General features: G+C 44.0%; 3 protein-coding genes across 3 annotated transcripts in view; 2 read left to right on the top strand and 1 right to left on the bottom strand.

Annotated features, from left to right (window-relative positions):
* pde3b (phosphodiesterase 3B) overlaps positions 1-10398 on the bottom strand; it is a 50679-nt gene extending 40281 nt beyond the window's left edge. The window contains exon 1 of the mRNA XM_084436621.1: positions 9421-10398. Within this exon, the coding sequence (XP_084292747.1) occupies positions 9421-10311 (891 nt within the window). The 5' untranslated portion in view covers positions 10312-10398. The remainder of the gene's footprint in view (positions 1-9420) is intronic.
* Positions 10399-11405: 1007 nt separating this feature from the next.
* LOC311307997 (proteasome subunit alpha type-1) lies at positions 11406-14624 on the top strand. Its single transcript, XM_084436905.1, has 10 exons — positions 11406-11432; positions 11730-11774; positions 11904-12005; positions 12176-12279; positions 12366-12455; positions 13451-13520; positions 13610-13739; positions 13825-13904; positions 14134-14238; positions 14375-14624. Exons 1-10 carry the CDS (start codon positions 11430-11432, stop codon positions 14432-14434), a joined length of 789 nt encoding a protein of 262 aa, XP_084293031.1. The 5' UTR covers positions 11406-11429; the 3' UTR covers positions 14435-14624.
* A 311-nt stretch (positions 14625-14935) lies between these two features.
* Positions 14936-25016, top strand: copb1 (COPI coat complex subunit beta 1). Its single transcript, XM_084437515.1, has 22 exons — positions 14936-15048; positions 15525-15676; positions 15890-16119; positions 16567-16736; positions 17057-17171; positions 17568-17660; positions 17823-17960; positions 18352-18471; positions 18620-18727; positions 18903-19049; positions 19227-19372; positions 19906-20002; positions 20096-20256; positions 20461-20581; positions 21135-21362; positions 21536-21715; positions 22595-22739; positions 22955-23074; positions 23235-23380; positions 23566-23655; positions 24229-24384; positions 24675-25016. Exons 2-22 carry the CDS (start codon positions 15586-15588, stop codon positions 24732-24734), a joined length of 2862 nt encoding a protein of 953 aa, XP_084293641.1. The 5' UTR covers positions 14936-15048; positions 15525-15585; the 3' UTR covers positions 24735-25016.
* The last annotated feature ends 492 nt before the right edge of the window (positions 25017-25508 follow it).

Here is a 25508-nt window from a genome sequence, read left to right as displayed (position 1 = left end):
ACTCTATATTTATTTGGGAACTAGCTGGCTAGCATAGCATAGCATAACTAGTTTGCTGCCGTTTCAATTTGAGTTGATGTGTTGCACAGCAAACAGTTTTTCCAGATTTTTAAAAAACATTTTCTAGTGACGACTGACTGACAAGTAGTAGTACCTTGTTCTCTGTAAAGCGTATTATGTTGCCTCTGGGTATGAAATGCGCTATACAAATAAAGCTTTGATTGAGTACTGTACTGTTTACTCCCCGGCGCTCTGCTGCATCACTATGCTCTACGCCCTACCTTGCATCGAGCAAAGAGCACATTTCTTATCATGTGTAGGCAGCTTAAAGGAATAGTAAAGGGAAAATGCATGTTTAGCCGTGTTTTAGGGTTACTTGTGATCATATACATTGATTCAGATCAAAACGTTGACAAAGCTAGCATTTTCGAGAAAGTTGATAATTGCTCTACCACCGTTTTGGTCATAAAATGGATGTGGGTGGGCATCTTGAAAAATCATTCAAAAACATGTTAAACCCTCGATTTCAAAGACAAGAAGCTCACCGAGGGTGTAATTGGTGTTATTGTATTATTGGCCTTATTATACCAGAACTACTAAATATGACACTGGTCACTTGAGGAATAAGTTAGAAAATAAACACTCAGGCAGAAGATATTACAGCAAGACTGGGGCAACAAGTGGTCTACATTAATTACATAGGTAGGTAGTACTTTATTGATCCCTGGGCGGGAAATGACAGAATTTATAAACAATGCAAAGCAAATATGGATACACTACTGCTGTGGCACCATCAACACATGAAAACAATGACAAAAATGTCACTAAGTATGATTTCCATCTTTTTCATGTCAATTTGAGAATCGAGGGCTTTCATAATTTTGCATCAACACATCAGGGAACTACAGTAGGAACCACTCACACCTAGGCTGTGATAAATTAAGGATCATTTCCTATGTCTATTGTTAAAGGTTGTTAAATATTAAAAGCTACGGTAGATGTTAGTAATAGCCTAATTTTATGAACAGTAGTCCTAATAGTAATAATATGGGTTTAAATGATGTCTTCTTTTTATTTGTTTACATTGTAATAGGGTAAGTGACCTCATCCACCACCAATTAGTTAGCGTGTAGTCCGGTCCAGCTATGGGCCGGGCCCGCTGTGCTGCTGGGCTGAGCAGAACCCTCAGCATGGGTGATGTGGGAGGGCCAGCATGCTGCCGTGGCCCTAATTTAAGGTCTAATTTGATTACTGCTCATGCGTTAACTTGTTCAAGGCAGGGGGAGTGACTCACATCCTTAGTCAAATGTTTCGCATCACAGATTTGAAAGTTTCCCTTTTGTAAAAAAAATAAATATATATATATATATAAAATAAAAACACTGGAGCCATATCATCTCTGCCAGTACAAATATGTGCTGCTAGGGGTGAATTTGGTAAATAAGAAGATAATTCAACATCATGCTGCCTAGTTACAAAAGAATAGACCTATGCCTAGTAGTGTTTGAAATCTAGTCCCACTTTTTCAAGAACATCACTTTTTCATGAGCTGTTTTCCTCAAACTGATTCTTGAAGTCCCTCAACCCTCGACCCAACATGGATGAGCACTGGACGAGCTACACAGGTGATGACACACACATACATTAGCTGGGGAACAATCTGTCTGTCAGCTTAAACACAGACGACAGAGAGTGCTTTTGTGAAGTATCTAAAATCCTATCAAAAACACACTGGAAATATTGTCAGTGACGTCAACCATAACTCTAACCCTATAAAAATTGTAGTCATGCAAATTAATCATATTTTCTGTAAACCAATAGCAATACTGTGTGAAAAAGCCTCTGCACAAAATGCAGATCAAGCCTAAAAGCCATCTCTTTAATACGCCATCAGACACAGTCTCACACCATTAGCTCCGCACTATCACGTTATCCATGGACAGTCAGTCCAATATGCTGAATTAAAACACGTGTTTGTTAACACCCTCACAGTTATCCAATCAGCCGAACTGAACAGAATACATCAGCTATCAACAATCCACAGTACCTCTAATTCAATTCATGGTCATCTGTGTGCTAAAAAAAAAAATTCAATATGAGAAATTGCATTAAAAATAGATATCTTGTAAACATTTACAAATTGTAGTATCGTTATTTATTTGACCAACTCAGACAGACCTATAAAATATTTGAAAGCGCCGTTTTCCCCTCAAACACCCTCTCATCCTCGGCAGTGTCTCACCTTCTCATCACTGCTAGAGAGGCAGTCACTCAATTCTACAGGGCGATTAGTAAAACTTGCCTTTTTTTTTTCTTTGCAGTCACACTGTGATACGTCAGCAGGTAGTGACGTCAATGTTATATCATTCCACATGGCTTTACAGCAAGAGAACGTGACAGCGGAGGCGCTGCTTTTCCACCTCCCTCCTCTCTCCCTCCCTCCCTCCCTTTCTCTGCAGCCTGCTGCTGTGTCCTCATGTGTACAGGGGTTAGTTAAGAGCATTATTTACCCTCGCCTGCCTCCCTCCCTCCCCCCTCCCCCGGGGAACACTCACTCTACACAAAAGAGAGGGCCGTCAAGAACACCCTACCACTGGGATATGGGTTCCCCACTACTGAGGCCCTGCAGTGAGAGAACGCCCCACACTCACACGCAGAACCTCGTCAGATGTCATGCTACCCTCACGCTCTGCACACTGATAATTGGGTTCACGTAGAAACAGTGGTTTCTACATCTGGACTAGGGACAGTAATTGGCCCTCCCGATTCAATACAATCCCCCATCCCGATACGTAGGTGCCGATTCGGTATATATATTGCGATTTTTGTGGGTATTGCAATTCTTTAAGTACTGTGATTCGATATTACTTTTATTTTTTACACTGGACCATGGAAAACAGTTGATTCATACCTTCAAATACAACAGTCAAATTCACCCAGAGCTTTCCAAGTTTTATTTCAGATTAACATGAACAAGTTCTTAACATTAACTTAATTTTGAATCTTATTTCTATCTTTGCTAGGTTTTATTTCAGGCCTAATTCTTAACATGGACTCCACAGGGAAGCTATCAAATATGGAAAATAACAATGTGCCCTATTACTGTCAAATGTACAGTATAGCCCCTTAAACTGCAAACAAACTGCACAAATGTGTTGCTACAAGCTGACAGCCACCTAACCTATAGCTATTACGTGAAGCGTCTTGCTTGCCAGAAGAAAATCATGAAATTATGTGTGGCTAACTTTTTTCCACCTCAAATAAAATTATGATTTTATTTATTTATTTATTTCCAAAATCGATTTTGAGGCAGCATGGCGATTTAAAAATTCACACACAAGAATCTTGATTTGCAACTAAATCAATGTCCCCCCCCCCCCCCCCATCCGCCATAATCTGGACCTGAACTGGGTTGAGGACCTGGTCATGAAGTAAGATGTGGAAACAGGACCATGATGTTGGCCGGATAATAATGGTTCTGTCCAGAGCAGTTTAGTATTTCGCCTATGGTTCAGGAATGACATAGAGGAACATCATTATTTGATTTTTTTGTTTAGTTTTTTGGCCAATAGAGTTATTAACAATGACAAAAACATATCAAAAAGCCTGAATTAACTGCATATCAAACAAGCCATTGCAGTTAAATTCCGGATATAAAAAGTAGGAAAAGATAAGAAAAACTTTGGGGATTTGCCTGACAGGAAAAGACAGAATGACAGACAGAGTGTAAAGCAGGGATGATGGACAAAGAGAGTGTAAAGCAGGGATGATGGACAAAGAGAGTGTAAAGCAGGGATGATGGACAAAGAGAGTGTAAAGCAGGGATGATGGACAAAGAGAGTGTAAAGCAGGGATGCCTACTCATGGGTGTTTGGAGACAGACTCTAGCGCTGCTGTAGATGCAACAGGATGAGAGAGCAGACCAGGCAGCTCTCAACCCTGCTTTTCCTCATCTGTTACTACGGACAATATGAGTACGGCTAAAAGAGGAGAGCTGTCGAAAATACCAATGAACAGTGAGTCACGCTGGCGCCAGTGACTGAGACCTTAATAATGAAGACTATCAATGAAGCAGAGTATCAAAAACACAGATGACACCGAAAGGTGTTTCAGAATTTGTTCTATTATGAAAACATTGGCTGCAAAGCATTAGCCTGTAATGCAATTGATTTATTAAAATAAAAAAGCAACACAGGACAGTTCCTATGCTCTCTAAGCCTCAACTCAACCCTCGCCTTGCCTACTCTGAGATAATACTATGCCTCTCATGAGTCTCTCTTCCCAGGTGGTTATGTTGATACCCATTGATGCTTCATTTTTAATCACACAAATACCTAAAAAGTGACCAAAACATGTATCCCTCCCATTCTTCTCTGCGAATCGGGAGTCTAGCCAACACTTAATACATTATTTATACGCTGAGAGTTCTAAAATGGCAGCAGCATCCATGTAGGGCATTCCCTCCCTGTCTGTCTGACACATTGAAGGATCTCTCCAACGACAAACAGATGTGTTCAGACACAGAGGGCTTGTCATCATGCCTCTGCACTAGTTTCTGTATGTACCAGCAGACCAGAGATACAGGGTGGCTGCCTACTGTTTTGCCAACTTTGTGGACAGTTTTCTAGTAAACACAAACGTTCCATTGACCCTCACATAAATGTTATTGTCCCCATGTGTTGATCGCTCACTGGTGACAGCATATCGAGCCTATTTAGTCTATCACTCTGATATTCCAGTCTGATATTCAATTGTACAGTAATAAGAGGAATACTACTATTGAAAATAAGGCATTATTTATAAAACCTAGCATCAAAGCCACCAGGACAAGTAGGATCAGCCTACTGTGAGAGCACAAATAAACTAAGAGCTTCTCACTGCTTGTTGTGTTTGGGTGTGAGGGCACCGGAACGAGGGGGGGGGGGGGTGTGGAGTGTTTCTGGAGCCTGTAGTGCTGTGATGTCCCTCTCAGGGAGCACAAGAAGTAGTCATGCGTTGAAATGCCAAACACCTGCGATAACAACAGCCTGCGAGTGTCACCGATCCTGACCCTCATCCGCCCAGCTGCACAACGCCATAGCCGCTGACAAACTTCCTCATGTGCGCAAGATGAAGCCGACACATTTGCAACTTGCTGGTAATCTTGCAAAAGGACAAAAGGAGGGGACGAAAATCCAGGCAGTGTATTGTGTAGATGTGTGAGACGAAAACACATGGCAGATTAACCATGAGTGACTTTCTTTCAAAAGTCTCTCTTATGTCTCCTATCAGTGCCACAATTCTTGGTAATTTCCTGCTATTATGGTCGACATGGCCTTTATCACTGCAGGTATGAAAAAGTGTGTGAAAATTAGGGCCGCCGCCTGAAAGTCGACTAGTCGAATCATCAATCGGAGACCCTTAAAGCAATACATAGCGTTTTCTCCGGTTTTCTCGGAAATGCGCCCCCACAGGCTCTGTGAGTAAGTGCACTGTCATACTGTCGTAAAGTTATCAGATTGTCTTTTTCTTTTTCTGGCTTCCTCCATGATGTTTCGCTTCGGTTTTCTCACCTCCGTCATGATATCATTGATCTTAAAAACTCATGATATCCATAGACGCCGGAATAGTTAGCTACTACTGTGTTGTTTAAGCACAACGTTGCGCATGCGCACTTCGACTGAATGCTGCGTCCCGGGGGCGCGAGTTTTAAAAGGTAATAAATGTCAATGTATTATTTTTCAGAGTAGACTGTTTGGACGATTCAGCTTACTTTTAGTAAATCTAATTGGAGAATTAGCACCAGACATGTTTGTAAAGGTCCAAATATCGCAATGTATTGCTTTAAGTCAACTGAGATTCTTGAAGTCGAAGCTCGACTGTCGAGCAGTCATTTTTTTTGCTCCACAGTCAAGATGCGCTGGTGGGCTAAGACCACTCACCTGCCTTGTGATTTATATAGGACAGGCCAATAATTTGCTTTAGTCCTAGGCTATTACCATAGCTATTTGTTGTGCAGTAAAAGACTTAAGACTGATATATCGGAGGGAAGGCAGGGATCCCCTCTGCCCTCTGCCATGCATCTAGCCTGGCCTACTGTGCGCCAGCAATCACCTGCATTTCCCACAGAATATCACAACACAAAACTGCTTTCCTAGATCAATCTTCTTGTACTAACTAAGATGTCAGCTGAAAAAAAAAAAATCTCCCATTGACAGATGGAGCTCTAGCATCCACGAAAATGCTTTAGTGACAGCCAAAACATTTCCTTGTTGACTGTGCAGTTGAGGAGACTATCGTAAAATTGCCCAACCCGAATGTAGTGGGGGGAAAAAGGAGGAACGAATCGTCGAATCTCTGGTTTGAACAGGCGAATCTGAATGACTCACAAAATTCAGAGTTGGGTACAGCCTGAGTCAAAATGTTTAACATGAAAACTGATTACACTAGATAATGTAGCATGCTCATAACATATTCATTGCAGGCTTCCATTCTCATGTACAATGCCATTTCTTGTCTGAAGAAGGGCTTGCACCTGAAACATCACTACTGACCTGGGAATAAATGTTTATGGGAGCATATTCAGTGTGCGATTTCTTCACTCATGCCTAACAACATTATCATCTGTATAACACAGCAAACATGACGTTGTAGGAGTTGTACTCCTTTAAGATACATTTATGAATCAAGTCCTGATTCAAGTAGGCTGCAAAACGCCAGTCGCCTCACAACTGTATCACAGTGTGAGCTTGATAGTTAAGCCTACATTACATTTTCTGACAGTGATTTGAATGTTTTAACAACAATCCAGTTTGGTTTTGAGTCTCCTGTTTTTTCCCACCACAAAATGACATTGGCCACTGCTACTCAGTCCTCCAAACAGACAGTGACTGGCCGGGGCTCACGCCTTCTACTCTCAGCATCCACTACCATTCTTGGTTGAAGGGAAGTAGCAGCTGGACTGACGGTGATGATGACTATGACGACACAGGACCAGTGGGAGCTGGGGAAGCTGTGACTCAGAGGAGACGTGGGGTGGAGAGGGGCTTGTCTGTTAGCAGTGCTGCTGATCGGATGGAAAGGCCATGATGCCACACGTGAGAAAGCCTTTGGACTTATCTTTTGCTGTAAAAGGTAATGCTGTCAATTTGGGATATATATATATATATATATATATATATATATATATATATATATATATATATATATATTAATCAGGCTGATGACTATGGCTGATGTGCCATCATACATGTAAGCTAAATAAGGTTGTTATTACTGTCATTATACAATGACAGTATATAATATCAATGTGTATAATATAAATGACCCAAAAAAATCATTGATCGAAGTTCATGGAACAGCATTTGTTGTGGTTTCAGAACAAGACGATAGACTGATACTGTAACTGAGACACGTCCATATACTGTATACCTGCCTCCATTTTTGTTCCTTCTGGCCTTATATATATATCTTATATATATATATATATATATATTAAACTAAGCTTACAACTGGGCAGTGATAATACTTGCTAAGGAACCATCTACTGTTATACACTTGTTTATTTGAACTCATATTTGGATTTCTGTATTGTATCTTTTGTGTATATATATCTATTGTGGATTGTGTTACTTTGTTGTCTTTTGTTGCAGTAACAGTGCAATTTCCCCTTGGAGATCAATAAAGTACCTACTAAGACTAAGACTACTACTTATGAGGGTTCCTTATGAGGGTTCCTTATGAGGGTTCCTGGCCATCAAGCGCAGTGTGTACAATCAAGCCTTCTTCTCTGCTCTGCACGGTCTGTCTCCTTTGGCCAATTGTCAGCTGGGTCATTTCACAAACAGCTTGGCAAAGAAAGTTGCATACAAGACTGGACTGTGGACAGTGAATCATAAAGTATATACTAGCCAGCACAGCCTGAGTCTTTGACTGCAATGCTCAAACATGGTCCTTCACCTGGGTGAAGCAGGGACACAGTTTTGGGTGATGCTGGTGCACTTGTCCACACCTATTAAGTCAACATCGTTGGACAACAGGCAGTGACCTCTTCCTTTCACTGATCAATACCTGGTCCTAACCAGCCCCTGACCGGGCAGACCCAGACAGCACGAGAGAGTCTTTGGGCTTTCTATCCACACAAGGTGTTAGTTATTATCAACAACAACATCATTCTATACTGAAGTGTGACTATGAACCAATTCTATTAAAATCCACAATAATTAACGATTTGAATTCTACAAGGATGAATATTTCTCATAAATAAATAGACTTGAAGCTAACTTGAAGCCAACGATCGTCTCGTCTCCCATATATTTTATCCGTGTTATTAATAATTGATTAATGCGGTTTCTCCTATCTATTAAGGTTGATGACCTCAAGAGTAACACAGCATGGCCTTATTTTACAGTTAAACCTAGTTAATGAATGGTTAGGTTTATTCATCTAACTACTTATAATCCACGTGTTAAGAAATTGTGACCTTAGAATTAGGCTATATGGTTTTATGGAGGGAAAATATTGAACATCAAATCTTTGATCAAACATATAAATTGATCCTTTTTTAAGAAATAACAGCACATGGACATACTGTACACAAACATCCAATAATCAAGTGTATGTTCACTAATTCCATTTTGACAAAAAGTAAAAACTAATAATTAATAAATAAATAAATAATATCCTGATAGAACCAAATAATTCTAAGGTCACAACAAAGTGCACTAGCCTACATCAATAATCACAGATGATAAAATATGCTGATGAATTACACATCTAGACTAGTGATGCTGTTTGTCGGTAGTTTAGGTTTTCAACAGAATTTTATTATTTTAACTAAATGTAAAATAATTAAACAGTGTAACTGGAAATATCAGATAAATTACAATTTTGTTTTGGTCACACTCAATTATACTGCCTTACAGATGGTTAGATTTCATAGTGAGCACTCTACAGCTTTGAGTATGATAGGTTTTAGTTTGCAGAAACTTAAGTCTAGTAGTTGTTCAAATGTCTTGGCCATGGTAAAATGTTCAAAAAAGTAGCACTTGCTGCAGCATCTCGAAAAGGCCTAGGCCTAAGAAGTGATATTACCACGCCGGCCTGCACCTGAGTAAGATACAACAATCTATGAATAAATTATTACATTGTATTACTTAAATTGATTTGGTGTGACTTAATAAAGCCAGGTTGTCACCAGCTGTCAGTCTGCCCCTGTGACAAAGTAGACGAGTTTATTTCTAGACTAGCAGTGGGGGCCATGGCAAATAGTTCACCTACAGGAGTCGTGGTTTTAGTGACGTGTAGCATTTGAATGGATTGTGTGGCATTGTCGATTCCCCCGCGCTTGATGTTCGAGGTTGTGTTTCTTGGCGCACGTGTGTTCACTGAGTAGTACTTTTGCAACTGACGGCAATAATGAGCAGCTGTGCCAGGACCTACCTGTTCTCTGGATATGCAAGGTAACGAAGGTCTGCGAGGCATTTTACAACTGCCATAATAGCTGGTCGACGTCTCCCCCAAAGAAACGCAACTGGACCGTCTCCTGGGTCGGATGACAGGGACTTTCTCCTCGGCACTGGGGATCCTATTCGGTGCGTCCTTCGACGGATAATAATGGTCAAAACAGAGCGCCAAGAGCGAGCCGGAGACCCCCGCAAAGCACGCAAAGAAGGGTCTTAGCAGGGGAGTCAAACAGTTCAGGCTGGTGAAGGACACCAACCACACAACACTAGCAAAAACCAGGATGAGGACACTGTGTTTGAGTTTCAAAGTGGGGATCAATGTTAGAAGACCCACACAACCCAGCACAAATAACAACCTGCCCACCATTTGCATCTGGTGCTGATCTTCTCCCCACTGCAAAAACCGCAACACCAAAAAGTCCCCTAGGTAACATGATGCTGGCAGGGACACGAGCCAGCATGTATTACTTTCCCTCTTTTTCCTCCTTAAATAAAATGTTAAAAAGAAAAATGCACAGCCTATGCTAAACAGGGGGCTGATGCATTGAGTGAAACCCGACAGAAAAGTCCGCAAATACCAAAAGCTGAAGTCACTTTGCAAGCTCCTGGAAATAAGCAACGCCGTTGCCAAAATTGCGAATGCGCCCAGATAAAGGGCAGAAATGCGAAACAATTTGGAATTCAGAATGTCCTCATTGCAAAACCTACAGACGTTGAATAAAAATCCCCTTTGCTGGTCCTGTTTTAAAGGGGTGACGCAGCTCTTCACATAGCCGTTCCTGAGGCTCTCTGTGCTGTTTGCATTGCCAGCCCCATCGTGGTGCCTGATTTTACTGTGCAAAACCTCTCCTTCCTCGCGCACAGCCATGTCTTCAACTGTAGCTCCCAGATTTCTCCAAAAGTTTCCTTATTCCAATATTCGCGCCGTGTTAACGTTCAACTACATATCGGCAAAGGTACTCCATGGTCACTCAAACGTGCCCAAGCATTTTGACTAGAAGAAAGACAGGGTGAAATGTTGTTGTTTTTACAGAAAAGGGACTCTGTGTCGCCGCCTACAGTAGATGTGACAATTTGCTACAAAAACTAAACAACTAGGCACGCGCGTCGCGCTCTGCAGTGTAGCATATTGGAAACGAGCCGTGGTCCGTGGTATACAGCTACAAAACAGCAACATATGTCAAATTATTATGTTTTTTCTCTCATTATTTGTTAAACTATATTTTCTGTACATTTAAATGGCATCAGAGAGTCTGCAAGTCAAAGCAAATGGTATCATGTAATTCCACATTGTGTATAAAAATTGGAATCCGTGAATCATGTGTGCTGTCCTCTCACCCTACTCATGCCATCAGCGTTTACATTTAAGTAATAAACAAAACAAAACAAAAGGCCATTCGAGTGCCTTGAGTTGCAGATGTGAAAAACAAAGAATACAAATTATATTAAAATTGTAATATAGGCCTAATATGGTTTCCGTATTCAAACCATGATCCAAACTAGGCTATGTGTAGCTTAGATAGATAGATAGATAGATAGATAGATAGATAGATAGATAGATAGATAGATAGATAGATAGATAGATAGATAGATAGATAGATAGATAGATAGATAGATAGATATAGGGTTAGGGTAAACACCACAGCAAGGAAAACAAAAAGGCATAATCAGGATTAAAGCAAATTTACAGAACATTACATTGTAAGAACACAAAATATACAAAACCATATATACAAATATACAATATATACAAAAAAGAAGAGATGTGCAGGATATACATAGAAAACCCGGGGATCCGGGGGACCAAACTTCCCCGAGGTGTGCACACTTGTTCACTCTCCGTAGCTGTCCTGATTGTGGCCCTCTCACACCCATCCTATGGCTTTTAATCTACATTAGAGGCGTGGCCAGGTCCCACGTGGGAGGAAAGTGCGGATGTGACGTTGTAGATGCTGCAAAGCGGTTGATGGTGTTAAGAGCTCAACCATGGTAAGGGAAAACTCTTCTCCGTGTAGCTAATTCCAACAAAAGAAAGACCATATCTAAATCTTTTTTAACCACTGCAGTCAGTAGGGATAGCTAGCCATCAAGCTTTCTTTCATTGCGTATCTTAGCTGTGATTATATGAGCTAACTGAGCTAGCCAACAGTAGCAAGCTAATGCGTAAGCATTTCGCTCGCTATCCTCCACTGTCTTGAATGTATAGCCTCTGCTGTGCTATGCTAACCTCAAGAAACTAACTAGCACGACTATTTGTGATACATTTTTCTCTTTTCCATCTTTTAGTTCCGCAATCAATATGACAACGATGTCACAGTGTGGAGTCCCCAGGTAAGAGTCTGTTACAGTGGCACTAATACCAGCTTGGCTTATTATGCATGCCACAATTGTCCAGAGTGAGCATTTCTGTACCTCCTAGGTTGTCATCTTGCTAAATGACAAAAAAATCTTGTGTTTCAGGGGCGTATACATCAGATTGAGTATGCTATGGAAGCAGTGAAGCAAGGGTCTGCCACTGTGGGTCTGAAATCTCGCAGTCATGCTGTGTTGGTAGCTCTGAAGGTATTCTACCTAGCCCTTATCCACTCACATGTAGCCCTTATCCACTCACATGTAGACCTTAGAAGTAGTAGAGGTATGGGCCTATCGTATCAGTTTAGGACTGTAGTACAGTTGCAACCACAGGCCTAAAAAGGGTCAGGTACTAATCCGATTGTATCACTTCTCCACAGAGAGCTCAGTCAGAGCTGGCCGCTCACCAGAAGAAAATTCTGCATGTCGATAGCCATGTTGGTATCTCCATCGCTGGTCTCACTGCAGATGCACGGCTTCTCTGGTGAGGGCGAGATCTGTTGTGCGTTGCTTCATATTTACTCAGCAGACAGTTCTGACGGGGGTTAATGCCGTGTCCTTTTGTCTCAGTAACTTCATGCGTCAGGAGTGCTTGGACTCCAGGTTCGTCTTTGACCGGCCCCTTCCTGTGTCCCGACTGGTGTCTCTCATCGGGAGCAATATCCTTTTTTTAAGATCTCCACGGGACAGGAAAAAGTGTGGTGTGGTTTTTGTAAACACCATCATGTTTTTTTTTGTTGTTGCTTTTTACCTCCACCCCAGCGATGGCGTGGCAGGGTGAGAGGTAATGTTTTCAGTGGGGTGTGTGCGCTTGTTTATCTTTTAGCAAGATTACTACCAGACCAATTTTCTCGGAACTCGGTGGAGGGGTGTAGTATGGTCCAACTTGGAAGTCATTCGATTTTGGAGCGGATCCGAATCACGGATCAAAATCCACGGGCTGCCCAATCACGGCCGGCCATTCACCTCCATTCATGTTTTGGACCAGGATTACGCAAAAACGACCTGACCAATTTTCTTGAAACTCGGTGGTGGGGTGTACTATGGTCCACGATTGAAAACAAAACTTAGAATGAAGCCAACTCCCTGTGTGAGGGCGCTAGAGACACGGGGTTTGGACTGAGGTATGCGGATGAGAGCCCAGAGTGTGTAGGACCACTTCGAAAGGACAGGAAGCTACTTCCAAATATTTTGATGCCGTGTACACATACAACACAGCGACAACAGCAATGCTCTACCACTTGAAGATCGTTTACTCTGATAAATTGGCTCTCCTCCTCGTCTCAGTGTTTGCGAGGAGCTGTGATGCGCTGCAGGCAGAAACAAATAAACCAGTCCGTAAAGTAAAGCGTTGATTAAGAAAAAAAAAACTTTTGGTATTTTAATTGCAATTAATCAATTTATTGATCGTTAACATTACCAATCATCGATTCAGGAACGTGCCTACAATTTTCAACCCTAGTTTGCACGCATGTGCGCGCGCAGAGACATAAAATGCATGGGCGGAGGTCTGTGCTCTCTGAGCACCAGTTCTAGTTGTATACAGTATGTGATTCATCAATAACCTATCAATAACTTGTTTATCAAGTAGTTTGGAAATGTTTTATGCCTTCACACGCTCCAGATTAGACAAATTACCTTGACTTGTTCTCAGAAACCCAGATTCCAACACAGAGGTATGGAAGAAGGCCATATGGTGTGGGGCTGCTCATTGGAGGATATGATGTAAGATGCATCGTCTGTTTAAGTTTTCTGCATGTATAAATGACCAGAAGAGGAAATGTCGTCAGTAACATTTGCTGTCTCTATTTTAGGATATGGGGCCACACATTTTCCAGTCTTGCCCTTCTGCCAACTACTTTGATTGCAAGGCCATGTCCATAGGGGCTCGCTCCCAGTCTGCGCGTACCTACCTGGAGAGACACATGGACACCTTTATGGACTGTGCGCATTTATTTAATCCTCTTCCTTATATGGTTCTTGTTGGTTACTTGAATTGTGTTTTGAATGTTGTTGCTTTTTCCTGAAGGCAATCTGAATGACTTGGTCCAACATGGCCTCCGTGGTCTAAGAGAAACCTTACCTGCAGAGCAAGATCTCACCACAAAGGTAAAATTAAGGGCAGGCTTGTTAAAAGCAACCTAAAACCGTCAATCCTTCCCCCCTTCCCTCCCTCCGCTCTCTCTACTTGTTATTAACTAAAACTCCATCGCTGAAATCCTGAAGTTTGAAAATTGCTTTGCAATTTGTGCCAGTAATAACACAAAAATGAAGCCAAAGTTCTCTATTGAATCTTGAATTGCTGAGAAAGGTGTAACTAAATTGTCTGCTCTTTCAGAACGTTTCTGTGGGGATTGTCGGCAAGGACATGGAGTTCACCATCTACGACGACAACGACGTGGCCTCCTTCCTGGAGGGGCTGGAGGAGAGGCCTCAGAGGAGGGTACGTGCATCAGCTCAGCCATTATAAGAATTGTTTTCCCTTGAGAGGAATGGGAGCCGCTACCAGCTTTTAGATCTCAGTAATAGATATCCTGGCTCTTGGACACCCTATATGCTTGTTTGTATTTGTGCTCCAGGTCGCTCAGCTCGAGGAGGAGCCTGCAGCCGAGAGGCCGGACGAGCCCATGGAGCTGTGAGACTGAGCAGCGCCCGCCGCCTGCGCAGTCGAAACGAGAGAGCTCTTATCATTATGGTCAATTGTTTTGCATTCTGTCACAATGTTATTCCCCTGTTAACCCACTCACTCTCCATGTAAACAACATGATGCCCTTCTTGTCGTATGATTTTGTAGCTGTTTGGAGTTTATTTTGTTATTAAAGAGAATCTTTCTTGCCAGACTTGGTGCAGTTCCTTATGTATTAGCATGATTTTATGATAACTCATTCTAAGTAATTTGTTCAACATTATAAAGGTGTTGTTAGGACGCAGGAATCAGGGTGCAGTCTAGGGTCTTGGGTTACATGCCAGATTAATATAGATTATGTATCTAATGTTGGGTTGGTTAATGGCATTCAGGTGGTATATCGCCATATCTTATAAAGCCCGTCTAATGTATGGAATTCGCCTTCGCGTTTTGTCTGACCCTATCCACTTGCTGTAGCTGTGATGTGGCCCTGAAAGAAGGGTTCCACGTCACAGGGAAGTGGAGAACTCGCAGCTCCAGAAGAGGATCTCCAGAGCGATTTATCAACAGATGTTCAGATTACACGCTATTGAAGGGTATTTTGAAAGATCATAAACGTGCACAAAGGTAATGTTCTTTTCCTTAAACTTAGCAAGTGGGCATTAGGGGGTTTGGGCAATTGCGCACCATCAAGAATATCTTACACGTTATCTATTCATCCATTTTGCAAACTGGCGTGTTGACTTGCTAGCTCGTCTAGGTAGCAGGATAGCTTGTAACGCTAGCTGTAATGGATGACACATTTGAGCTGGTTACGCAGTAACAAATGAATAAACAAGTAATGGACATGTTGTTTTGTACACGCTATTGATTAGTGTACTGTTATTTAGTTAATTTGGTGGAATAATAACACACTAGGCTAGCTACGTAGTCCTACTGTACAAGCTAGCTAGCTTACTTGTCTACGTGGATGTGTCACTGCCAGCCACACATCGCTAGTAGCTAGAGTTACCTGTTGGCGTTAACTAGCAAGAAAGTAGTCTAATATCGGTTGTAATTGTGTCTAGTATGTCCCTGCAACTTGTTGTGATATGCATTTACAGTAAAGGTCTCCACTCGGACGTTGACTGGGCTCTGCAGGAGAGAGACAATCCTACCGGCAACATGACAGCCGCCGAGAATGTGTGTTACACCTTGATCAATGTTCCAAATGACTCGGAACCGCCGTCAGAAGTCAGTCTGAAGGCAGATCTAGGTAACATGTTGGCCTCAATGTACCTCATACTAGCATTTCAATCATGTCTGAGTAGCTCTATCAGAGCTCCAGTTAATTTACTTTTACTTAGTAATCTATTATGTAAAGGTTCTTTATAGACCATGATAGTAAAACCAGCAGACTTCGGATGATAAGAGCTATGAATATTGATGCTTTACAATAAAGGTGTTGTTTTATCTTGTCCGTCTCCAGAAAAGGGCGAGATCAAGGCGAAGACGGAGGCCCTGAAGAAGGTGATCATCATGATCCTGAATGGGGAGAAGCTCCCCGGCCTGCTGATGACCATCATCCGCTTCGTCCTCCCTCTCCAAGACCACACCATCAAGAAGCTGCTGCTGGTCTTCTGGGAGATCGTCCCCAAGACCACACCAGATGGCAAGCTGCTGCAGGAGATGATCCTGGTCTGCGACGCCTACAGAAAGGTAGGACCCGTGTATTCAACCAGTAGATACTTGAAAGTATCTGCTTTAAAATCTCAGGTTGGAGAACTCGTTCGATTGGGTTACTTACGTCCCACCTTTATAGAAATACTTTCCATAGAAATACCTTCTTAAAGGAGTAGTTAAGGGGAAATGCATGTTTAGCCCTGTTTTAAGGTTACTTATGATCATATACAATGGTTCAGATCAAAATGTTGACAAAACTAGCACTTTTGAGAAAGTCTGATAATTGCTCTACCACCGTTTTGGTCATACAATGGATGTGGGTGGGCACCTTGAAAAATCTTTCAAAAACCATTTTATATGATCATAAGTAACCTTAAAACCGGGCTAAACATGCATTTTCCCTTTACTACTCCTTTAAGTGATTTTCGTTGGCGCCCTTGAGAACCTGCATAAGCGTAAACAATATTTGTCTGTCCATTGTAGGATCTGCAGCACCCCAACGAGTTCATCCGCGGGTCCACCCTGCGTTTCCTGTGCAAGCTGAAGGAGTCCGAGCTGCTGGAGCCCCTCATGCCCGCGATACGCGCCTGTCTGGAGCATCGCCATAGCTACGTCCGCCGCAACGCTGTCCTGGCCATCTACACCATCTACAGGTTTGATTGATGGATGGAGTCCTGTTCTTTTTGCCCAGTGGTTTACACAATACGGTTGGTAGCATCTTAACAACCTGTTCACTAACCAGCTCTTTAATGCAAATTACTTTTTTTTTTCTCAATGACTCACCTTAGGTTAAAAAATAAATAAATTACCTTCAGTTTCTCTCTTTTGCGAAGGCTGTTAAGTGTTGATCTGTGCTAGTGAACTGGTTTATTAGGTGATAATCTAAAATATATTAACCCAGAGATGTATCAGTCATCCATGGGATCTCTTTGCAGAGGAATAATCTCACCTGGAACGTTTTTGTTTCTCTCAGGAACTTTGAAAATCTTATCCCTGACGCCCCGGAGTTGATCCACGATTTCCTGGTCAATGAGAAAGATGCCAGCTGCAAGAGGAACGCTTTCATGATGCTGATTCACGCAGACCAGGTCTGCTGCCTTCTTCCTTCGTCCCACTGTGTGTTATGTGGAGAGCCACGCTGTCCCACTGTGTGTTATGTGGAGAGCCATGCTGTCCCACTGTGTGTTATGTGGAGAGCCATGCTGTCCCACTGTGTGTTATGTGGAGAGCCATGCTGTCTCACTGTGTGTTATGTGGAGAGCCACGCTGTCCCACTGTGTGTTATGTGGAGAGCCACGCTGTCTCACTGTGTGTTATGTGGAGAGCCATGCTGTCCCACTGTGTGTTATGTGGAGAGCCACGCTGTCCCACTGTGTGTTATGTGGAGAGCCATGCTGTCCCACTGTGTGTTATGTGGAGAGCCATGCTGTCCCACATGTCTCTGTTTCTAGAGCTGTCTGACAGACTTCCTGTTCACTTTGCAGGACCGAGCTCTGGACTACCTCAGCACCTGCATTGATCAAGTACACACATTCGGAGATATTCTTCAGTTGGTCATCGTGGAGCTGATCTACAAGGTGAGTCAGTCAATTGAGGGGTGGGGAGGGCAGTCTAGTCATCCCCTGAGAGAATGGGAAATGGAAAAAGCATGAGGATTTTGAAAACGCCTGGAAGTGTGTCAGAACAGGGTTTGATTGGTGTGCGTGTGTGTGTGTGTGTGCGTGTGTTCGTGTGTTCAGGTGTGCCACGCCAACCCCTCGGAGCGTGCCCGTTTCATCCGGTGCATCTATAACCTGCTGCAGTCGTCCAGCCCAGCGGTCAAATACGAGGCAGCTGGAACGCTGGTCACCCTGTCCAGCGCCCCGACCGCCGTCAAGGTACGTAGAGATTAATTAAAGGAGTAGTTTGGTATTTAGCATCAGAAGCCCTGTTATAAGGTTATTTACAACGGCCCATATAAAATGTGAGATGTTAGTGCTCAGTGATCCATTGTGTACTTAGCTGTGACATGAGCAATGAGCACTAATGTCTTGAGTGCAAAGTCTGTCAAAATGTTGATATGGACCATTGTATATGATCATAAGTAACCTTATAACAGGGCTTATGATCCTGAATACCAAACTACAGTGTAATTTAAGTCAATTTGGGATTGTTTTTCCTGACTCTAAAGTGCATATCTCATGTGAAACGGAGGCTGCCTCTGAAGTGCATATTGTATGTGAATTGTCGGCCGTCGACGCTAAAGTCCATTTCGTATGTGAATTGCAGGCCGCTGCCCAGTGCTACATCGACCTGATCATCAAGGAGAGTGACAACAACGTGAAGCTGATCGTCCTGGACCGTCTGGTCGAGCTGAAGGAGCACCCCACCCACGAACGCGTTCTCCAGGTACTCGCTTGTCTACGGGTGACTGGTCGGCCCTGTGTTGAAATGAGGCCCTACTGGGCCATGTGTAATCAGTGTTGTAACCCATGTGTGTGTGTGTGTGTGTGTGTGTGTGTGTGTGTGTGTGTGTGTGGTCTCTCTGACCACCCAGGACCTGGTGATGGACATCCTGCGCGTTCTGAGCACTCCTGATCTGGAGGTCAGGAAGAAGACCCTGCAGCTGGCCCTGGACCTGGTCTCGTCCCGCAACGTGGAGGAGGTATGTGCACCTGTATCAGAATGTGTGTGTGTGTGTGTGTGTGGGGGGGGGGGGGGGTCGTTCCCACTCCCCTGGGGCATTCTTCTCCAATCTTCGGGTAGGTTCTCTCCTCACCTGGCAGTAAAAGAAGCCTGTGTTCTTAGACGCTTTGCTTTTTTCTTCTCTTTAACTCCAGCTGGTCATAGTCTTGAAGAAGGAGGTGATCAAGACCAACAACGTGACGGAGCACGAGGACACCGACAAGTACAGACAGCTGCTGGTGCGCACACTCCACTCCTGCAGCGTGCGCTTCCCCGACATGGCGGCCAACGTCATCCCCGTGGTGAGCTGTCCTCTCCTGACTCACATTCACTACTTTATTCGTCACATGTAAAGGTGAACGATCACCCGGGATTCGAATAACCGTGTGTGAGAGAGAAAGTTCTGATTGATTGATTGATAGAGTTCTGATTGTTAATAAATGTGTGTGTGAATAAGCGTGTGTGTGTGTGTGTTCCAGCTGATGGAGTTCCTGAGTGACAGTAACGAGGCAGCAGCGGCAGATGTGCTGGAGTTCGTGAGGGAGGCCATCCAGCGCTTCGAAAGCCTCCGGCCCCTCATCCTGGAGAAGATGCTGGAGGTCTTCCACGCCATCAAGGCCGTCAAGTAAGAACTCACCAACACGCCATTTTGATATCTGAATCACGGCTGTCGCCATATACCGCGATAATCGTTGTATATTTAAAATGAAAATACTAATAAATACACACGCCAGTTCAATGACCACTGATCATTGAACCACAGTGTGTATCTATATCATGTTGTAAATAATCCAGCCATGATATTCAATGATGAAAATGACCTTTGAAAACCCTAAAATGGCCACCGTTGATTTTAATATAACTATACAGGGCTATTTCAGATGAGAGAGAAAACAAACATTGGATCAACATACAGTTAAAGATACATTTTAAGTGATTGCATTATTTTTTTAATGATTATACACAGTAATATAATCTATAGATAATATGGTTATCGGGATATTTTTGCCATGAAAATCATATTTTGAAAATGACAGCCCTAATCTGAATTTTCATGTAAAACGTGATTGGCAGATCACTGGCATGAACAGTTTGGAAGGTTTGCAATACTGATGGTTCTGTACACGGAACACTGAACACTGCTTCCACCTCCGGCAGGATCTACCGGGGAGCGCTGTGGATTCTGGGAGAATACTGCAGCACTAAGGAGGACATCCAGAGCGTGATGACAGAAGTGCGCCGGTCGTTAGGAGAGGTAGGACCGTCCGCCGTGCAGCGCGGGTGACCTCCGTGTCCTAGGAGGTTTGTATGTGAAGTGACCCCCCCCCCCCCCCCCCCCCGTGTCCAGATCCCCATTGTGGAGAACGAGATCAAGAGGGAGGCGGGCGACGTGAAGCCGGAGGAGGAGGTGAGCGCGGCGCCGGCCCAGAAGCTGGTGACAGAGATGGGCACCTACGTGACGCAGAGCGCCCTCAGCTCCTCCAGACCCTCCAAGAAGGAGGAGGACCGGTACGGAAGCCTCTAGAGCACATTCCCTCTCCGCGTTGTACCGTCTGCATCAGGGTTATCCTAGTTTACTGTTCTTCCATTATTTCATTTTTTTTTCTATTCCTTTTCCAACAACATTTTCAAATGTTCGTTTGTTAGTGTCCAGTGTTGTGTTGCCGGGTAGTTTTCATGTCCAGCTGTAACTGTGGTGCTGTGTGTGTCCAGGCCCCCCCTGAGGGGTTTCCTCATGGACGGGGACTTCTACGTCGCGGCCTCGCTGGCCACCACCCTGACCAAAGTGGCCCTGCGCTACGTCGCCATCGTCCCCGACAAGAAGAATCAGAACGTAAGAGTCTTTTTCAACGGGCTCACTCACTCCAGGCCACACAGAGAAAGAAAACACATATTTAGATATTTATTTTTCCCTAAAACCTGTTGAGGGATGAGCTAGGGCTTGAATGATTTTAATATCGGTGATGGAATCTTGAATGGTGTGTTGAGGCGTGATGAAGCCCGGGAAGTGCCTCTCAACTAGGGCTGGGTTTTAAAAATCGATTCTGAATCAAATTATTCAGAATCGATTCATGAATCCCAAAATCGATCTTTTATTTAATGAATGAATGAATAAATGAAGGAATGAATAGTTAATTAATTAATTCAATGATTCATTCATTTTTGGAAATCAGTATCTATACCCAGCCCTAGTATTGATGTGTTGCATAACTTGGCAGTCATGTAATTAAGGTTACAGCAAAAAAAAGGTTTTAGTAACACTAACCGAATCGATATTGAATCGTGATAATTGATTCTGAACCTTGTGAATCGGAATCGAATTGTTTCTTGAAATTAGAATTGATACCCAGCCTTAGTCTCAACGTCTCCGCCTCCCCGCCCTGCAGTCGTTCGTGGCGGAGGCCATGCTGTTCATGGCCACCGTGCTCCACCTGGGAAAGTCCTCCCTGCCCAAGAAGCCGATCACGGACGACGACGTGGACCGCATCTCGCTGTGCCTCAAGGTCCTGTCCGAGTGCTCGCCGCTCATGAACGACATCTTCAACAAGGAGTGCCGCCGGTCCCTGTCGCACATGCTCAGCGTGCGGCTGGAGGAGGAGAAGCTCTCACAGAAGGTAACGGCTAACGGCCGTTTTGATCACTTTCCCTATCGGCCGTTAGCGTGGGAAGCGCTCGCCGGACAGGATCGGAGGATTCTGGCAGAATTCCCTTCCTGTTACCGGACCGCTCGGTTCCTCTCTTATCTGGAGTTGACCTTTGACCTTTGATCCCCCCCCCCGCCCCACAGAAAGAGTCTGAGAAGCGCAACGTGACGGTGCAGGCGGACGACCCCATCTCCTTCATGCAGCTGACGGCCAAGAACGAGACCACCTCCAAGGAGGACCAGTTCCAGCTCAGCCTGCTGGCGGCCATGGGCAACACCCCACGGAAGGAGGCCGCCGACCCCCTGGCCTCCAAACTCAACAAGGTAACCACCCCTTTAATCAAACTCAACAAAGTAACCACCCCTTTAATCAAACTCAACAAAGTAACCAGCCCTTTAGTCAAACTCAACAAAGTAACCAGCCCTTTAATCAAACTCAACAAAGTAACCACCCCTTTAATCAAACTCAACAAAGTAACCACCCCTTTAATAAAACTCAACAAAGTAACCAGCCCTTTAATAAAACTCTACAAAGTAACCAGCCCTTTAATCAAACTCAACAAAGTAACCACCCCTTTAATCAAACTCAACAAAGTAACCAGCCCTTTAATCAAACTCAACAAAGTAACCAGCCCTTTAATAAAACTCAACAAAGTAACCAGCCCTTTAATCATAAGTCAGTCAGATCAACATGTGATCCTGAGTGTTAGGCCTCAAAACTGCCAGCAGGTGGTGCTATAATGCAAAGGAATACAATATCAAACATGAGTGCTTTATTAATTTAATTTAACCTTTATTTAACCAGATGAAGAAGCTTGAGATCAAAGAACTCGTTTTCGAGCAACACCTGACCAAAATGGCAGCATAAAAAAAACAACAAGAAATAAAAAATAAAGACAATATTGAACACAGTTGGCCAGAAGACAGAACAAAGACAAAAGAAGGGAGAGAGATCAAATCGAGCACGCAGTAGCCAAAGTGGGAGGGGGCAAGAGGGAGGTAAGGGGGGGGGGGGGGAGGGTTAAAGGGGATTCTGTAGGAGGAAGGTCAAGTTAGATTAGCATCATACACATGCACCATTACTACAAGGTGTACAAATAACGGCACAATTTATCAGGGCACAATTGTGAGGGATGCAATAACTCTTAACCTGTATGAGGACTGCCGATCATTTCGTCGTTGTTCGTTTACTCCGTCTCCCAGGTGACCCAGCTGACAGGGTTCTCAGACCCGGTGTACGCTGAGGCCTACGTCCACGTCAACCAGTATGACATCGTGCTGGACGTGCTAGTGGTCAACCAGACCAGCGATACCCTCCAGAACTGCACCCTGGAGCTTGCCACGCTGGGTGAGTGTTTAGTAGTTTCTGGGAGTGGTTAGCTGGGGGGAGGGACTCCAAAATGGAGCCACTTCGACTATAAAACAAACAATTACAGTCATTGCACACTTGGATGTCACAGTTCTGGGCATTCTGCATCAACTTGATTTCTGTCCTGTATTCTTGTGTGGGTGGTGCGTGCGTTCTCTGTCTGTCTTACCGTTCGCTTCTTCTCCAACCCGCAGGTGACCTTAAGTTGGTGGAGAAGCCCTCTCCTCTCACTCTGGCCCCTCATGACTTTGCCAACATCAAAGCCAACGTCAAAGTGGCGTCCACCGAGAACGGCATAATATTCGGCAACATCGGTGAGCGGACCGGTCCAAGTCTCTGCTGGGAGACTTGATGTGTATATCGTCTGACAAGTCTCCATTTAACCTGTGAAAGATGCTTATTGTAACGCGTGTCTGTGTGTGTGTGTGTGTGTTTGTCTGTGTGTGTGTGTGTGTGTGTGTGTGTGTGTTCCAGTGTACGATGTGTCAGGGGCGGCCAGCGACCGGAACTGTGTGGTCCTCAGTGACATCCACATCGACATCATGGACTACATCCAGCCCGCTTCCTGCACCGACGCAGAGTTCCGACAGATGTGGGCGGAGTTTGAGTGGGAGAACAAGGTACTGGACACAGCTGTCCTGCTGCTGGACACTGGACCAGCACAGCTGTCCTGCCTCTCCCCTCTCTCTCCTCTGGGAGCATGGGTCACCCGGAAACCATCTCTTTGCTCATCTCGTTCCTTCTTATTCAGTGTTTTGCGTCTAGCTGTGAACGAGCATGTGATCTCCTGGGTGTCTTTTTTTAGGTGACGGTCAACACTAATATCACGGACCTGAACGATTACCTGCATCACATCCTCAGCTCCACCAACATGAAGTGCCTGACCCCTGAGAAGGTAAGGCTGGCCCCAACCTCCCGCCTGCTCTGTGGGATCCCAAACAGAGGCTGATATTTAGTTATATATATTTATATATTTCGTTTTTTCAGTCACCGGCAAGGGTACTCAACTTAGGAGCGTTGTTATGCACCTCGCCTGAAAACAAATTCCTAGTATGTTGTAAAACTGCATGGCAGTAAATGGATTTTGATTCTGATACTTTGTAACAGTGATCTCCTGCTGCTGTTCCAATCTGCTGAATGAATTAGGCTTTATCAACAGACGAGAGTGCATGCACAAAACATAAGAGAACTTTTCTGCTGCTGCCATGTCTTTTTCCCCCATTATGAACAGACTGGCAGATTCCATTTTTATAATGATCTGATTTAATCAATGAATGAGACGCGGGGAGAAATTGATCTTTTTCCTTTTCTTTCCACTTTAGACGATTATGAGGACAGAGAACCTTTTAACTGCCCCATTTCCAGTGAACTCATCACATTCCGAGAGAAATAGGGCACCTTGTTCTACCGTGTCATAGGAGCCAGAGCACATGGTCCTCACCCCTCCTCTGCCTGCCCCTCTTCCCAGGCACTCTCTGGCTTCTGCGGTTTCATGGCTGCCAACCTCTATGCACGCTCCATCTTCGGAGAGGACGCCCTGGCCAACGTCAGCATCGAGAAGCCCATCCACCTGGGGCCTGACGCACCGGTCAACGGCCACATCCGCATCCGGGCCAAGAGCCAGGTGGGCACCTTTTCCTCCCCCTGTCTCCAACCTACAATCAGACCTTATATGCAGTCTGCTGTTTGAAGACCACAGAGGACTGAAGAACTGTAGCATAGAATAACTGTCTCCTAATCCTATAGCATGCCAATTGAGAAACGGTCTCCTAATCCTATAGCTATAGCATGCCTATGGGATGCACAAGGGGAAGGAGGTCATGGTGGTTTCAATTTGTATGTAACATGTAAGAAGATAAATCAATTAAAGGGTGACCCCCCCCTTTCTCTCTCTCTCTCTCTCTCTCTCTCAAGGGCATGGCCTTGAGTCTGGGTGACAAGATCAACCTTTCCCAGAAGAAGACGTCGGGATAAAGCAAATGTACCCCAGCAGTCCAGCTGAGACATCTACTAAGCTGGGCAAGAGTCTCCTGTGCAACGTGTCCTCTCACTCCCCTCTTCAAACTGTTCTGTTGCCCTGTCTGCCCCCTCTGACCAGTCAGCCCATCGTGTTCTTGGCCTGTCGCTTCTATACTGTTAAATGTGTGTATGAGAGAATGTTTTTCACCTCTGTTAGAAATCCTAATTGTCCTTCAAAGTGATTCCTGGCCTGTCTATAGTTTTCAATAAACATTACGTACAGTATGTTAACAGACATGTTAGATCTAAGTGTTGGTCGTTTTTTTTTATGCCTGTGTCGATGGAGTTACTTTAACGTTCTCTATCATCACTGTAGATGAAATGCTTGGTAGGAAGTACAGTAGGGAATACCCTTGCTCAGCTGCTGGGAGAGGCATCGATTCGGGGGGGGTGAAGTGGATCATCGTTGTACACGTGCCAAGTCCCAAGACAAATAGAGCAATTACAATCAAAATGATTTGTAATATCAGTCTTTGCCAAGTATGCTTAAAAGAATGTAGGAATCAAAAGAATTTCTCCATTTCATATCCACGGTCTGTCGCACACACCAGCTGTGCTTCTGAGACTGATGAGACGTGCTCTTGTTACTGATGAAAGGTCACCTATGGGGAACTAACACTTGGAAGATTCCCTCTTTCATCGCAACGGAAATTACATCCCATTTATTTATTGTGGAAAGATTTTCCAAGGGGTGCATTGCATTTAAAAAACCGTTATTGCCATGAAATG

Source organism: Borostomias antarcticus (genome assembly GCF_949987555.1).
Source record: "Borostomias antarcticus genome assembly, chromosome: 4".
NCBI lineage: Eukaryota > Metazoa > Chordata > Actinopteri > Stomiiformes > Stomiidae > Borostomias > Borostomias antarcticus.
The sequence above is the reverse complement of the archived record's forward strand: the minus strand, read 5'-3'. Positions and strand labels throughout refer to the sequence as shown.